At 39.6% G+C, this 16,711-nt stretch overlaps 1 protein-coding gene and 2 pseudogenes across 8 annotated transcripts in view; all 3 read left to right on the top strand.

Annotated features, from left to right (window-relative positions):
* Positions 1-14,981, top strand: part of LOC131278548 (zinc finger protein 786-like) — a 34,313-nt gene extending 19,332 nt beyond the window's left edge. For 4 of the 8 annotated variants that reach the window (XM_058297535.1, XM_071215330.1, XM_058297532.1 and 1 more), the window contains 2 exons: positions 61-213; positions 1,015-9,825. In XM_058297535.1, coding sequence (XP_058153518.1) covers positions 61-213; positions 1,015-2,117 — 1,256 coding nt within the window. In that variant the 3' untranslated portion in view covers positions 2,118-9,825. Of the gene's footprint in view, positions 1-60; positions 214-1,014; positions 9,826-10,915 lie in introns of those variants that run through there. The other 4 variants (XM_058297536.1, XM_058297533.1, XM_071215331.1 and 1 more) reach the window with 2 other exon arrangements.
* LOC111762131 (U6 spliceosomal RNA) lies at positions 6,451-6,545 on the top strand (annotated as a pseudogene).
* On the top strand, positions 6,515-9,825 carry LOC131278431 (zinc finger protein 425-like; annotated as a pseudogene).
* Positions 14,982-16,711: the final 1,730 nt, after the last annotated feature.

Raw genomic sequence — 16,711 nt, 5'->3', positions numbered from 1 at the left:
CAGTATGCTTTAAATTTAACCATCAATAAAACCAAACTACTTTTCTGACTTTCTGTGTAGATGATGGAATTCCAAAACCGGAACTAATATACTGGATTGAACAAGGGGGAAATCCCTTCGGAAATTGGGAAGAATCACAGAAATCAATAACCGTAATTTCTTCCTCTGCTGATGTGCATTTTGATCCAGGTATTGAGGGGCAGCTGTTTTGGGGTGAGTGTTAATAATCAGGTCCCTGGCCTTGAGATGTAACACTCAAGTTTCTTAGTCCTAGGTTTTTTATCATGTCTTCTTATTTGACCAGACAGAAGCTTGATTTCTGGTATATCCTAGAGAAAGGCAGTAAACATAGTGGGTTGGAGTAGATTCTGGAGCCTCTTCTGCATGACCTTGGTCAAATTATTCAAAACCTCTTGCTTTTTTACTTCTTAATCTATAAAATGAAGACAATAAAAGTACCTACATTATAAAGTTGTCTTGAGGATTAAATGGGTTAATGGTATAAAGTGTTAAAATGATACCTGGCTCACAGAAAGAGCTCAAGAAATGTACAGTATTCTTATTAGTAGTTGGGAAAAGACCAAACTCAGAAACTGGTCATACAGAGCCTGGTAACCAAAATTGCTTCCTTCCTATCTGGAAATTGTCACCTCTCTTTGAATGCTTAAAAATTGGCTCTCCTTTTTTATTGCTCCTCATACAGGAGAATCTGAGATTTTTGTATTTTTAAAGGTTAGTATTAAAGTAGAGAATGAGAGAGCCAAATGGGAACATCATTCTATTCTAAGATCTGTCCATTCAGTTTAGTTTCAGCAGTGTCACCGAATTCCTTTCAGTCTTAAAACATAACCACACAGATATATATATATATATATATTATGATTGTGTAGTTCAGTGGAAGCTAGATTTCCAGGCCATCGATGTTCACTGTTAGGGATTGCTTTACTGGAGACATAAATCCTTATCCTACAGCATTACCAGGAATACTGACTGAAATTTCGTTTTCAATTTCAGGAAGCCAGCAAGCTTTAAATACAGGAGAAATTAAATGGCATTTCCAATTAGACTTTCCTATCCAGTATTCCTTTGGATCCTTATTGGACCCCAAATGCAGCAAGATTTTTTTCCAGAAGAATCACATGCAGGCTCACAAGTGCCCGAACACTAGAGAGAGGTCAGTGACCAGTCCAGCAAGCAACATGGCTTTGTCTGAGAAGTCTGAGCTCTCCATTGTGCAGTCAGGACAGAAGCTATTCCAGTCCCCTGATTGTAATGAGAGCGTCCTCCTGAAAGAGGACACAGAGGCTCTCCAGCACAACCATCTTGGGGAGAGGCCATTCTCTTGCCACGAGTGCAATAAGTGTTTCCCCACAAGGTCTCAGCTGGCCACACACTTCAGAGTACATGCAGGAGAAAAGTCCTTTCAGTGTCTTAAGTGCAACAAGAGTTTCTGTCTGAGTGGCTTGCATATGGATGAGAAGCCCTTTCAGTGCCCAGAGTGCTATTTCACCCACCCACTCAGACACACTGGAAAGAAGCCATATTCTTGCAATGAATGTGGCCGAGGCTTCACCTACCATTGTAAGCTCCGTGACCATTTGAGAGTGCACAGTGGGGAGAAGCCTTTCCAGTGCCCCGAGTGTTACAAAAGCTTCCGCCTGAAGGGTGCTGTGAAGGTTCACCAGCGCATCCACAGCAAGGAGAGGCCATTCTCTTGTGGAGAGTGTGGCAAGGGATTTACCAGCCAGTATAAACTCACTGAACATTTCCGAGTACACACAGGGGAAAAGCCTTTTCCGTGTCTCAAATGTGACAAGAGTTTCCGTGTGAAGGCACAGCTGCTCAGCCATCAAAGCCTACACACAGGGGAGAGACCTTTCCATTGCCCCGAGTGTGATAAAAACTTCCGAGAAAAGGGGCACATGGTCTTGCATCAGCGCATCCATAGGCCTGAGAGGCCACTTTACTGTGGAGAATGTGGCAAGGGATTCTTTACTAAGTCTAAACTTAATGAACACAGCAGAGTGCACACAAAATTCCGAAGTGCTCCAAATGAGCATGCTAATAAGAAAAGGCTTAGCCAGTTGTTTGCAATGATAGAGGCTGATTGGAGTTGAGGCAGAGTAGGGCATCTAAGAATGAAAGAGAACTTTAATACCTGAGAATCCACAACTGTACCTAAATCCAACTGGTAGATTTTAGGAACAGGGGCCCTTTTTTGAGCATAAATGTAATAATAGTTAGGAATATAGAAACCACAAAGGATTTTCTCCTTTCAAGCAACCAATTATATTTCCTATCTATGGAATAAAAGAGATATCTGCTCTTTCTGTCATCTTTAGCGGTAATTTTTACCCCAGTGCTAAGCCAGCTTTAAAATCCCAGCTTGAAATAAGATAGAAGGAAATTCCTCCAGTACCATTCTTAAAGATGAAGGGATAAGGGTGGCTGTTAAATGTCAGTTCTGTTCTTTTTCTCCCAGAGTATGATGCTAAACTGTGGGTTTAAATCCAGTCATTTTCATTGAAGGTGCCGATGTAATAGTGTATGTGGTTTTGATTAATGTATTTTTAAACCATAGCAATACACTTTTCTGTATTTTAGTTTATATGAATGCTGAGATTTCACAGGAGGATCCATAGTGATTATGCATAGTTCCCCCTAAGGAAAAGCTGACAATTTCAGCAGAATTTGGCTAAACTGAGTTCAACAAACATAGGAGCAAAAAAAAAATTTTAAACCTAAGTACATGCACATAGCTGTAGCTAATATACCTATAGGATATAAAGAAAAGTCACATGATCATCTCAGGAGACAGAAAAAGAATTCAACAATATTCAACACCCTTTCATGAAAAAACTAGGAATAGAAGGGAACTTTCTCAGCATGATATAGGACATCTATTAAAAATCCATAGCTAATATCCTACTTAATGGTGAAAGATTGGATAGTTTCTCCCTAAGCTCGGGAGAGACAAGAATGTCTGCTCTCACTGCATCTATTCAACATTGTATTGGAGTTTCTAGCCAGAGCAATTAGGCAAGAAAAAAAAATAAAATGCATCAAGGTTAGAAAGGACAAATTAAAACTATCTCTATTCTCAGATGACCTGATCTTGTATATTGGGAATCCTGAAAGAATCGTAAAGTCTATTGGGACTATTACACAAGTCCACCAAGGTTGCAGAATACAAGGTCAACATACAAAACTATCCAAAAATGAAGTTAAAAGTAATAATTCAATTTATAATCAAAGAGAACAAAATGCTTCTGTTAAATAAATTTATTTAAATTTAACAAAAGAAATGCAAAACTTATATTCCAACACCTACAAAACATTGTTTAAAGAAATTATAGATCTAAGTATATGGAAAGCATCCCATGTTCATGAATTGGAAGAGTTAACATTGTTAAGATAACAATCCTCCCAAATTGACTTATGGTTTCAATGCAATTCCTGTCAGAATCCCAGCTCACTACTAGAAATTTACAAGCTTTTTCTAAAATTCATTTGGATCTGCAAGGGACCCAGAATAGTGAAAATACTGGAAAAAATAAATAGGAGGAATTATACTTTATGATTTTAAAACTTACTACCAAGCTAAAGTAATCAAAACAGTGCCCTGTTGTTCAGGCATCATTATCCAGATATTCTTTTACCTTTCTCTATGTTTTCTTCTATCTCCTTGAGCACATTGAAAAACATTTTTTAAAAATTTGCTTATTTCCAAAGCCTGTACTTCTTTGGTGATGGCTTCAGAATGTGTATCTCATTCCTCTGGTTTGTCTCTCATTTCCTCTTTGTCTTATAATCTTTCATTGCACACTGTACATCTTAATCTTTTAATGTGTCAGCTCTGGAATTTAGCCCCTTAGCTGTCTGTTCCTTAAGTTTGTATCCAGCTAGTGACATGAACAGAGATTTCCTTTAATGCCAGGATCTAAGAACAACCAATGCAAAAAACATCTTTCATGGTCTTTGCAAACTGGCTATGCTTTGGCTGGTGCTCTCCTTTAGATTTAGCCCTTCCTTCAAGAAGATCAGCCTGAAATGAAAGTGAAGGATAGGGTGATCTCCTTTTGTGTGCCTGTATTTTGTCCCAGGCTTGTGCTTGCTGGTGTCCTTAGGAATTCCCCATTTGCAGAAATCAGAATGTCCTATTATCTGTGAAATACACTTTCACCCCCTCCCTGGGAGCCTGATTGTGAACCTTAAAACCAGTATTTTTTTGCCCTAGGCCACTTTGACTTAATTGTTTTTATACTGCTTTAGCTGTTTGCAAGTTGCTTCTGCCTGCGAGCAGTTTCTGTGAGGGTGAGCCAGGGATGCGTTTTCTGGCCCATTGAGGCTGCCACTCTAAACTGGCACCAAAATACAGACATGGTAGTATGCTCATAGGGATTACTCTTCTACCTTCAGAATGGCCTAGGACCCACAATGTGAATTCATGCTGGGTCCAAATTAGAAGCGCATAGGGAGGGGCCAGCAAGGGCTGTATGAAGTTTTCCTACTGTTATTTTTTTTTTTAAGATTTATGATTTATTTATTTATTTCTCTCTCCTCCGCCACCACCCCCCCACACCAGTTGTCTGCTCTCTGTCCATTTACTGTGTGTTCTTCTGTGTCAGCTTGTATTCTTGTCAGCAGCACTGGGAATCTGTCTCTTTTTGTTGCATCATCTTGCTGCTGTGTCATCTTGCTGCATCAGCTCTCTGTGTGTGGCACCACTCCTGGGCAGGCTGCACTATTTTTTTGCGGGGCATCTCTCCTTGTGGGGTGCACTCCTTGGGTGTGGGGCTGCCCTATGCAGGGGACACCCCTGTGTGGCACGGCACTCCTTGCACACATCAGCACTGCGCGTGGGCCGCTCACCACACAGGTCAGGAGGCCCTGGGGATTGAACCCTGGACCTCCCATGTGGTAGGCAGACGCTCTATCAGTTGAGCCAAGTCTGCTTCACCCTACTGTTTTTAAAGCTGCTTTTCTTGATTTGGTACTTTCCTCAATGCTGCAATCCTCTAATTTGTCTGGATTTTGTGGGGAGATGACCTTGGCAACTTTTGCTAGTTGTTCAAAGATTTTGCGGGTGACCACAACCTGGAGCAACTTATGCTCCTATCTTGGTTGACCAGATATCCTGGAAAGTTTTTTTGAGTGCCAAAGAATTAACAACTTTAGTGGCTATTACTTAAAATAAATGTTCTTTTAGTACTAGGCAGTAGTCACTTAATAATCACAGCTGCTCCTTTGCCTGAGATGAATAGTAAATGGGTATTTTTAGGAAGATTAATCATTCACAATGAGAAATGAGATCCAAGGAGACAGATACTTTGTATCTGGAAAATACTTCGTAATTTTCCAAAAGTTGAATGCCAGTTTACTAAATAACCTCATGTAGTTGGAATCATTAATTTCATTGTTGCCGGGGTAATTATAGTTCTCTGCAGTCATATCCACCATTCTTGATAGGTGAAGCTTCCTCCTGGGTAAAAGAGAGAAAAGAAGAACACCATGACCTAGTTCAATAGGACATGGGTGTAAAGCATTTCTGAAGTACAGTTGCATAGGAAAGTGCCTGGAATGGTCCTCACCAAATTGAGTAGCTAAGAAAAATAGGATAACTTAGACCCTCTATTTCCTGTCTCTATGGCTTTTACTTTGGGAATTAAAGTGCCTTTTTTTTTTCTCATTAAAAACCATTTCTTAACTGATAAAAGGATATGCATATAAAATTTATAATTTATTTGTAAGAGGCAAAGACAAAATCATTTGGGTCAGTGAGATTCACATTCCTCCTGTGTTAGTGACACAGGTGTCACAGGTGAATTTTCCATCACACTCTTCACAAGAAAAGGGCTTCTCTCACTATGTATCCTCCCATGGGCCTTCACTAAGGTTCTGCATTGCTGGATGAAACCCTGAGTACACTGGAAAAGTCTTTCCAACGTCCAGAGCGTGATAGGAGTGTTTGTCTGAAATTAAGTTTAAATGCCCATCTTTGCCAGCAGTAGCAAGAATCCTTTCCATTTTCCAGAGTGTGATAGAAGCTTTCTTGGAAGACTGCCCTGAAGGCCCATGGGAGGATACATAGTGGAGAGAAGCCATTTTCTTGTGAAGAGTGTAATGGAAAATTCACCCACAAGACTAAATTCAATTGACACATCATAGAGTTCATACAGAGAGAGGCTGTTCCAGGGTCCTAAGTATGATAAGAGGTTCTCTTGGAAGATTGCCCCGAATACCCACTAGCATTTCCATGGCGAGGAAAAGTCATTCTCCTTTATCAGGTGTGAAAGGCATTTTACCCAACACTCTGGCCTCACTCAACACATGATAATTCGCAGATGAGAGAAGCCATTCTCCTGTGGGGTGTTTGGCAAGAGTTTTACCCAGGCCTGAAGCTCTTGGCCACACCAGAATCCATAATAGGCTGAAGAAATTCTGGGATGAATTTTAAAAGATCTCTTCTTGGAATGATACAGAGAAGATTAGCATGGCCCCTGTGCAAGGATGACATGCAAATTCACGAAACGTTCAATATTTTAGTATAAAAAAGATCTTTTCTTGGCTGCGTAGGCTCACTGAACATTTCAGAGTCCACACCAGAGAAAAAGCTGTCTCTGATGCTGAGTGCAGCAGGAGTTTCATCTGATAGTTACCTGTCACTGAGCGCATGTGACTTCAGAGTGAGAAGAACCCTTCCAGTGTCCTGAGTGTGACAAGCTTCTCCTGGATTACTTCCATGAAGGTTCGCCAGCAGATATACAGTGAGGGAAAGCCCATCTCACCATCAAGTATGGTGAGACCTATACTCAGGAGTTTCAGCTCATTGAACAATGGGAGTCCATGGTAGAGAGAAGCCCCACCAGTGTCCTGCATGTGGTAGAAGTTTCTGTTTCAAGGGAAATTTGAAAACCCACCTGTTGCAGCACATTGGAGAAAAGCCATTATTTTAAGTGTGGCAAAAGTTTTACTCAGCAGTACAGGCTCACAGAACACATTTGCGTTCATAGTGGTGAAAAGCTCTTACAATATCCTGAATATGACAAGAGCTATGGAGTAAGGCAAAATGTGAAGGCCCGTTTATATAAGCATAGGGGGGAGAAGGGTTTTAGGTGCCCTGAATGTGGCAAAGACTTCCTCCAGAAGGGAAGTTTGAAGGCCCATCTGTATCATTGAGGGAAAAAGCCTCTATGTGAAGGACCTTTACATATATAGGGACACTCAACACCCATATTACAGTACATGCCACGGAAATCACTTTATAGATAAAGCCATACACAGAAATCAAGCAGTGACAGTTCTTAAATGGAACTAGCTTTGCATGTCACCCTTGCATAGGATAAGAGTTCAGAAGAATACTGGCTACAGACACAATGGTCAGATGTGTAACAGGAGGGGAGTGATGGTTCCTTGAAAAAAGTTCCAAGTAAACTAGGCATCACAAAGTCAAAGATGCATATCCCTGCTTTGATCTCATGTGCAAAGCCTTCCAAACATGGAAGAAACATTTTAGCCCATCTTCTTTTCCACCGTTTTTGTTTTTTTTTTTTTTTTTCAGTTTCTTCTAAGAGCTTGACAATTCCATCATTGAATTCTGAAACCAGAGCTCAAAGAAATAAATGTTAGGGACTGAAACATTTCCTTCAGTACACATCAAATATGTTTTTCAAATACCAGGCATTCTTACTTAAATTTGTATTGACATTTTCAGTTTTCTCTGATTGAGTATCTGATTCTTTGCAGAATTTCCCTATATTGCTTAAAATAAATGTTGTAGTCTACCATCTCATTGTTAAAATGATTACCCTCATTATGTCATCACTTCTGGATTGATTTAAATCTCCTAAAACTCCACTCTTTTACAAGCAATGTTATTTATCTAACTCCTCTGCACATTCAGTTGTGTGGTATTAATCCTCAAGTAAATACCTTGATATTAGGATCTCTGAGGTAAATACTAAAGGAAAAAATTGTCTTGGGGCTAATATCACTCCTTTTATTTGCTCTGTCAACTAATCTCTCAGTATGGAATACTTTTTTAAGCCTGTTGAAGCAGACCTTCTGTCTCTCAGACCGTTTTAATATTTTTCCTGAAAAATATTCCCTAAATATTCTTCCTTAAGAAATTTTTGGGACCAACTTAAATTTTTAGGTCTTTGTAGCACTTAATTTTTCTGGTTTCCCTTTGGTTTTAAGGTAATGGAGAGCCTTGGATACATACTTAAGGATTTTGGACTTTTTTGTGTAGGTAATTGCTCAAATGCTCAACTGTTTTTTAACAGAGGAGTGATGGGATTAAAAGCTGTTTTAAGAAAAAAATTTAGTGCATAAATTCCTAAAATATGGTTCCAAATCAATTGAATCAGAACCAGCTTGTGATCAAGCCTGCTTTGAAAATCATAGTATATATACAAAGCAAAAAAAAGATGTCACCTCTGATTGGATACAGTCAGGGTGCAAGATGTGGCAAGTGTATGGTGCCTTTGTGTAAAGAAAAAGACACTTTCCTCTAGCCTGGGCCAGGGCATGTGGCTTGGTGAGTGAGGGGCTGCTTTTCAAGATTTACTGCCCTCTTCACCAGGCATTTTATATCTGTATGTGTTCCTTTGCCTGGGGTACATGTTAGAAATGCAGATTCTTGAAACCCTCCCCAGATTGTCTGAGTGAGAACCAAGATACAAAATGTTAGATGGGTTCTAGGTCTGGTTCCTGCAGTTTGTATAGACTAGAGGTGTTCTATGAATGACAGATGAGCAGATACATACATACCACTTGAAATGGAGGGCTTGGATGACATTTTGCCACTCAAAAGAAGAATGAAGTGTGTCAACCACTGCCTTTGGCTACAGCTTAAGTGAAACTGAATACTTAGGGATCAGAGTGATGATGACCAAGCATTTAACCAAATCAAGCCATTCTCTGTCTTAATGCCTGAATATGTGGTATTCCCAATATCACTGTGGAGGAGAGGCATTGAACCATAGAAACAAAACTTAGTTATGGACGAAGAATCCCAGGGACCCAAGAAGAGGCAACTACAAAACAGGCAGGCAGGGTTGGTTTAAGAAACAAACACTCTTGGCATACACACAGAAGTTTCCAGTCAAAATGGTTCTGTAAACCAAAATTCCAAAATCCTGGAGATTAATTCTAGGCAAGCCAACAACAAAATCAGAAAAGCAATTTGCTCCTGAAAAAATAGAACAGTCTGAAAAATATAGTAAAATGAGTATTTTTGATTCACTCAAATATAAATGGATTATAATACTTTCTAAAATACCAGGAAATGAAACAAAAACAAGCAGAAGTGATACACCAACTGGTGGAAATGAAAAAGAAATTTGGAAATGAGAACATAAAGCAATTACACTGAAATCCTTAATAGAATAAATTATCTGGATACAGTTGAAGTGAGAATTAGTGAATTAGAAGTCAGTACTTAGAAACTTAACCAGAATGAAGAAGAGAGATAAACATAAAAAGTATGGCTGCAGTAAGGATACAAAGAGAATTGAGAGTCTCTATTATACAGCTGATGAGAATTACAGAAGCAAACAAAGGAAATGAGTAGCAATATTTGAAAATGGCTGAGAAATTTCCAGAGTTTTCAGTTCAAAAATGCACCTCCTTTACTGAACAGGATAATTAAAATTCATCCACACCTATGGAAGACAGTGAAACTTGTATCAATAATAAAGAGAAACAAATTACAAGAGGGTATGAAGAATTCTTTAGGGGATGTATATTAATTTGATTATGGAATGGTTTAACAGCTGTAAACATGTCAAAACATAATAAATTGTAAGTTTTAATTATCCACAATTTGTGACATGTCAGTTATACTTCAATAGAGCTATTAAAAACCAAGAGCAATCACACTAATATGTGAATATAAAATTATAGTTTCTAAAAGAGCAGAAGAGGAAAAAAAGAATATAGAACATTACAAATCCAACTCAAGGCAAGAAAAAAAAATTAAAGGTTGGTAACAACAGCTAAGCAAGATCTTAACATGCATGAGCTACTTCAAGTAGCGTGAGGACTGCCCTAAGAATGCCCAGACAACTCTTTTAAAACACACATTTCTCTGACTAATGGGACACTGGGCATCGATACTTTTGTCAAAATGTGAATCCCTACCCAAGTCTGGAAAGTAGCAGCTTTCAACATAGGATTTTCAATTTGTTGAAAATGTCTGCCTATTAAATTCATTGACACCTGTCAACAATTTCTGACCAGTACTCAAATCAGGAGAATGCCAACAGCCAAACCCTTTAAGTGAACAATTAGTCACAGCACAAGAATCTGTGTAAATAAGGACCATGTCCTATTTTATTGCCTTTAATTTTCTCAATTTGAAAAAAAAAAATGTTTCCTCGTCTAGTACTTCATTTCTCCTGAAGTCATTGGTAGGTTGGCTGACCCAGCACCAGTTTATGAAAGTGCTCTTGAGGGAGTCTTTTGTGAACTGTGCAGCAGCTCTGAGGTCAGAACAGGAGTGAGGTTCCAAGAAACCAAAAGTATGCCCTGGGTTTCCTATTTAATAGCCTTTTCCTTTGGAAGTTTAAATGAATAAGACAGAACCTTAGGTTCAACTGCTTCTGAATCATACCAGCCAATATGTGGTCAATAAGAAAATTAGCTGTACACATTATGAACCTCAGAAGGAGAAATGAAGTATTTATATGGCAGAAATGAAAGTTAATTTCAATTTCGCTAGGTAAAAGCAAATTGGGTGGTGGCAAGATGAACAGGTATCAAATAGAATGCACTCACCAGATTAGCAACCATACAATAAAGGGATATTAAGAAGGATCAAGCAATATTTTAAAAAAACCAGACACGGCATCAACTATTAACTTCAGTTTTCTGAAATTTACATTTAATCACTATAATCCTTCTCTTTTTCTAGGTCTGCCACAGAGACTTAAAGCGAGAAATAGTAGTTTGCATTTCCTCTGGTTCTTTCAACTCCTGTGTCACAGTTAAGATTTGTGTCTTCTTTCTAAAACAACTGTTCCATTCTTACGATTTTTGCTGGGTAGAGTATTTCAAAGTTTCCTGTTTGGAAAAAAAAAAGGTTCCCATTTGATAGGTGCACTTTTTCACTGTAGGCTTTCCACACCTTAGAACATTCTGACAAAACAAAGTGCTATTGAGAATGTGCATCAATCAGAACTCATAAGTTCCTGGTGGCAATGCAAAATGGTATAGCCACTCTGGAAAATGGTGCATTAATTTCATACAAAGATAAGCATACTTTACTGAATGACTTGACAAACCCACTCCTGGATATTCACGCTAAAGTAATGAAAACTTATGTCCACACAAAAACCTATACATGGATTTTTACAGGAGCTTTAATTAATAATTGCCAAAATCTGGGAACAACATAGATGTCCTACCATGGGTGAATGGGTAAACAAATTGTAATATATCCATATTATGTAATACTACTCAGAAATAAAAAGGAACAAACTAATGATACATGGAACAACTTGGATGATCTCAAGGAATTATGCTAGTGAAGAACCTAGTCTCAAAAGGTAATAAATTGTATTTTTTTTTTACTGTATATGTGTCAATTATATGATATTCTTGAAAAGATAAAACTGTAGGGATGGAGAACATGGTCCTTGCTAGATGTTACAGATAAGGGGAGGGGGTGACTATAAAGGGATAGCATGAAGGCATTATAGAGGTGATGAAATTTTTGATAGTTTTCAAATCTCAATGGTTACTCGTTTTTATTCTTGTGTTAGAATATAGACCTATGCACCCAAAAGGTCAATTTCACAATATAATATCATTAAAAATAAAACATTTAAATAGCAAGGTATATGTACATTTCACTATTCCATAGTAGACACAGATGCATGCTTGCACTCATTATGCCTACACAGGAACTATTTTATTTCTCTTATGTTCTCCTAAGCTGCAAACATGTCCCTTATGTTTGTTTAACCTTATACCTAAAATATTATTAGGGTGGAATTTGAGATTGATTTTCTGAGGACCAATGTCTTGCCACCCACTCTCTATTTTAACGTTTCTCTCTTTGAAAACTCCTTGTATCTTTCCTTGTCTTTCTCTGTTTCTTTCTTCAGTCCTTTCCCAACATCTTTCTACATACTCTTTTGTCTCTTTCTGTGTTTCTGTCTTCATGTTTCCATTTCCCTCTTTCTGTCTTTTTCTCTCCAGTCTCTTTTTCTCCCGTCAGATGGTGTTGCTTTACTCATTATCCTTTGTCTGCCCTTGGCTAAGGCAGGGATCAACACTGCCTGAGGTATTCTCTGGCCAAGGTAGCTCTGCTCTTGTGCCCCACAACTGAAGTGCCCTCAACCAATGAGGGACAGGAGTTGGCAGATAAATACCCCAGCTATCTCACCTCTTGGTGGGATAATCCTGAGGTGTGTCCTACACTTTTTCTCAGAGTGTGCAGCAGGCTGAAATCCTAACTGCTCCTTTTATTGTCTTACCTCTTCCAGGTCTCATTTTCCAACTCCCTCACTTCATTCCTGGCACTTCACAAATGAACCTCCCTCCCTTCCTTCCTTTTTTTCTTTCATGTCCCCCCACCCCCACCCCCCCCAACACGGTTATCTGGTGGAACTGGGAATCTGCTTCTCTTTTTGTTGAGTCAGCTCTGTGTGTGTCTGGCGCCACTCCTAGGCGGGCTGTGGTTTTTGCACGCGGTGCGCACTTCTTGCACGCGGGGCACCTGCATGGTACCGAACTGTGCATGGCAGCACTGCGCTCAGGCCAGCTTACCACATGGGTCAGGAGGCCCTGGGGGTCAAACCCTGGACCCTCTATATGATACCCAGATGCTCTATCAGTTGAGCCACTTTGCTTCCCAAACCTCTTTAACTAAATCCTTCATTCAGGGTTTGCTTTTCGAAGAAAACAAAGACACTCCCTCTTTCTCCATATCTTTCTGTCACTATTTCTGTATATGAGTGTGACTCCTTCTGTCTTCTGTCATTCTGTCCCTTTCTCTTCAACTATTTCTCTTTGTCTTTGTTCCCTCCTTATCTTTTTATCCCCTCCCCCCCACACACACACATACACATAAACACACACATGCTTTTTGTGTCTCCCTCTGTCTTTATCTCTTTGACGCTCTCTCCCTCCCCACCTTTTACTTTGCTTAGGAGGCTAAATTTGAGAAAAGTTTGTCTTGCCCTGGGTTCCCCATACCAAAGTCTCTTGGACATCCCAAGATGGTCCGAGGATCTGTCACAAATTAAGGTCGGTTGTAGCCTGAGAATCCTTGACTCAAGAGGATCCTTCTTTGGGAACTGACAGAGATGCCTGCTCCTGCTAAGCTGATCTCCGACAACTCAAAATGCTCTCACTCCTCCTTTCCTGAGGAGGCGCAGTGAAAGCTGAGCGACCCCTGCTTTCCAGGTTAATTCGAGGCAGAGGGAGGTGGGCCTGGGTAGGAAGTTTCCTGCGAGCAGAGGTGGGAGCGTCGTCTTCTCCCGGTCAGGCCCAGGCGGGGCCGCGAAAGGCCATGAGCAATCAGACTCGGGTAAGGTGGGACCCTCCTTGTATGTATACGCCAGATTCCGAGCCTACCGCGTGTTTCCCTGTTCCGGGCTGGCGGGCAATTTGGGCTGAGGTGGACGACGGGAAGGGCGTCAGGCTCCGCGTAGGGGGCTGGGGCTGTGGATGGAGCCGGTCATCGGCGTAGGTCAGGGGCTGGTCAGGGACCAAACCCCTGACAATGACGGGCCTGGACGGGGTTAGACCCTGGAGCAGGACGAGGCTTGGGGAGGGGCGCCCTGGGCGTGGCGGAGTTGCGCTAGGGGAGGGGTAGAAATGGACTGGAGGCCGGAAGTCTGTATCTCAACGACAGGTTCGCATCATAGAATTACTAAATTCAGAACAAAATTTAGGAAGATTTAAGAATTTGAATGACAGAAATGATAGATGGCAGCAGATTAAATGTCAGAACATTGCTGCTAAAGTGATAGTTTGTATTGAGTATAGGAAGGGAGGAAATGGAGGTGGCTATAAAAACGTAAGTAGTGGATACATTATTTATTTGGTATTTTGTTGAAAATGGGGAAATTGAGGTTTTGATAATGGGCCATGATTTTTGCTTTCTTCATTAATGTTTGTTTATATTTTAGAAATTTTTTGCTATTTATTAAACAAAGCAATGAGATCATGAATAAAACAATACAATCTTAACACAATCATAATTTCCTAGAATTAAATCTAGAAATGGTGTGCAACAATTTAATGGAGAATATTTTTTAGAATGGGAGATACACCACACCCATAGATGGTAAGACTAAATATAGTGAAGATGCTACTTTTTCTCCAAATTAATATATAAATTTCCTGGAATTCCATCAAAATCACAATCATATTTTTAAAGTTCATTTGAAAAAAAAGTTCAGATTTTAAAGTTAATTTGAAAAAAATAAAGGTAAAAAAACAGTAATGTGATTCTGAAAAAAGGAAAAGAAGGTGGAATTGTCCTGTCATATAACAAGACCTTCTATAAATCGATAGAATAATGCAGTGTTGTTTTGTGCAGGGATAGTTACAAAGAACACTGGAAACAGGGAAGTGGATTTGGCTAAACTAATAGAGCATCCACCTACCACATGGGGCCCCAGGGTTCAAACCCAGGGCCTTCTGACCCATGTGGTGAAGCTAGTCCACAGGCAGCACTGATGCACACAGGGAGTGCGGTGCCCGCAGGGGTGTCCCACGCGCAAGGAGTGCGCCCCCCAAGGAGAGCTGCCTCGTGCGAAAAAAGGTGCAGCCTGCTCAGGAGTGGCACTGCACACACGGAGAGCTGACACAGCAAGATGACGCAACAAAAAGAGACACAGATTCCCAGTGCTGCTGACAAGAATTCAAGCAGACACAGAAGAACACACAGCGAATGGACACAGAGAGCAGACAACAGGGGGTGGGGGAGAGAAATAAATAAATAAATCTTAAAAAAAAAAAAAGAACACTGGAAACAGAATGGAGAACACAGAAACAGACCCAAGGTCTCAAGGGAGCTTGGTATACAATACTACCTCATTACAAGTTAATAGGCAAAGAATAGACTATTCAAAAATTATGTGGAACATCTGAGTTTCCATGGATTAAAAAAAATTAAGGTAGATCAGTATGTATAACACTTGAAAATTAATTCTAGATAAATTAAAAATTAAAACCTAATAAGAACTTTACCTTTTAGAAGGTAATGTAAAATATCTTTGTAACCTTAGCATATAAATGAATTTCTTTAAACAAGACATGAAAAAAGCAAAATGACCTAAGAAAAAATTGATATATTTGCATCAAAATTCAAATATTCTATACTGTATAAGATAGCACAGATAAAAGAGAAGCCAGAGAGTAGAATGTATTTGAAGCTTATATAGCTGACAATGAATTAATATACAAATTGTATAAAGAAATATTACAAATGAAAAGGACAAGAACACCAATAAAAAATAAAGTGTAGGGGAAGCAGCTATGAATCAATCGATTGGCTCCTGTCTACCATATGGGAGGTCCTGGGTTTGTGTCCCAGGACCTCCTTGCAAAGAAGGCAAGATGGCCTGTGCCTGTGAAAAGCTGATGGCCCACACCTGTGGAAAGCTGATGGCCTGCATCCGCGGAGAGCTGGTGCAGCAAGATGACCCAACAAAGGGAGTCAAGCAGACACAGAAGAACCACAGTGAATGAACACAGAGAGCAGACAGCAAGCAAGCCAAAAGGGGGAGGGGGGGATAAATTTTTTTTTAAAGACATCATTAAAAAATACAGTATAGGAAGTGGATATGGCTCAGGCAATTGAGCACCTGCCTCCCATATGGGAGGTCCTGGGTTCAGTTTTTGGTATCTCCTGAAAAAACAAAAACAAACAGCAAACAAAACAAACAAGCCAACTCAGGGAAGCCATTGTGGCTCAGATGAGTGCAGGCTTCCCACACACAAGGTCCCGGGTCCTCAAAAAAAAAAAATGTATATATACAGGCAAATCACAGAACTTAAAACACTAATGGTCAATGAATAGAAAAGAATCAGTTAAAAATTGTGACATCAGACAATGGACCACTGTACAAAACTAAAATAAATTAATTCCTTATGTATCAACATGGATAGATGACAAAAACAATACTGTGTTAAAAAGTGCAGAATAATAAAGCATTTATGTAAAAAAGAAACAAAACAACACTATATATTATTTGTTACTGCAGCTATCTACTAAATGATTAAAAACATCAGTTGAAAAGATATTCACCACATTCATAATAATGTTTGCCTCTGTGAATGTAGGAGATTAGGACTGAGTATAAAAACAAAATTGAAGAAAGGGATCAAGAGGGCTTCAGAATCATCTGTCTAATTCTATTTATTTTATTGAAAGGAAATCTGGGGAGCTAATGTAGCTGCATGTCTGCTTCCCATATACAAGGTCCCTGGTTCCATCCCTGGCACCTCCTAAAAACAAACAAAAAAGCCAAGGCTCACTGGGGAGCTGATGTAGCTCAGTGGTTAGGTGCCTCCTTCTCCCCATATGCAAGGTCCTGGGTTCAGTCCTTGGATCTTCCTAAAAAAAAGGAAATCTGTGGCAAAAATGTTAAATTTGTTAAATCAGCTTTGAATACAAGAATATTTGTTAAAATGTCCTCTATGTGTTAAAAGTTTTGAAAGTTAAAAAAGTAATAAACAATGAAGGACTTCT

The sequence above is a fragment of the Dasypus novemcinctus genome, chromosome 5 (genome assembly GCF_030445035.2).
Source record: "Dasypus novemcinctus isolate mDasNov1 chromosome 5, mDasNov1.1.hap2, whole genome shotgun sequence".
Classification (NCBI taxonomy): Eukaryota; Metazoa; Chordata; class Mammalia; order Cingulata; family Dasypodidae; genus Dasypus; species Dasypus novemcinctus.
Note: the sequence above shows the minus strand (reverse complement) of the source record. Positions and strands in the feature narration are given on the sequence as shown.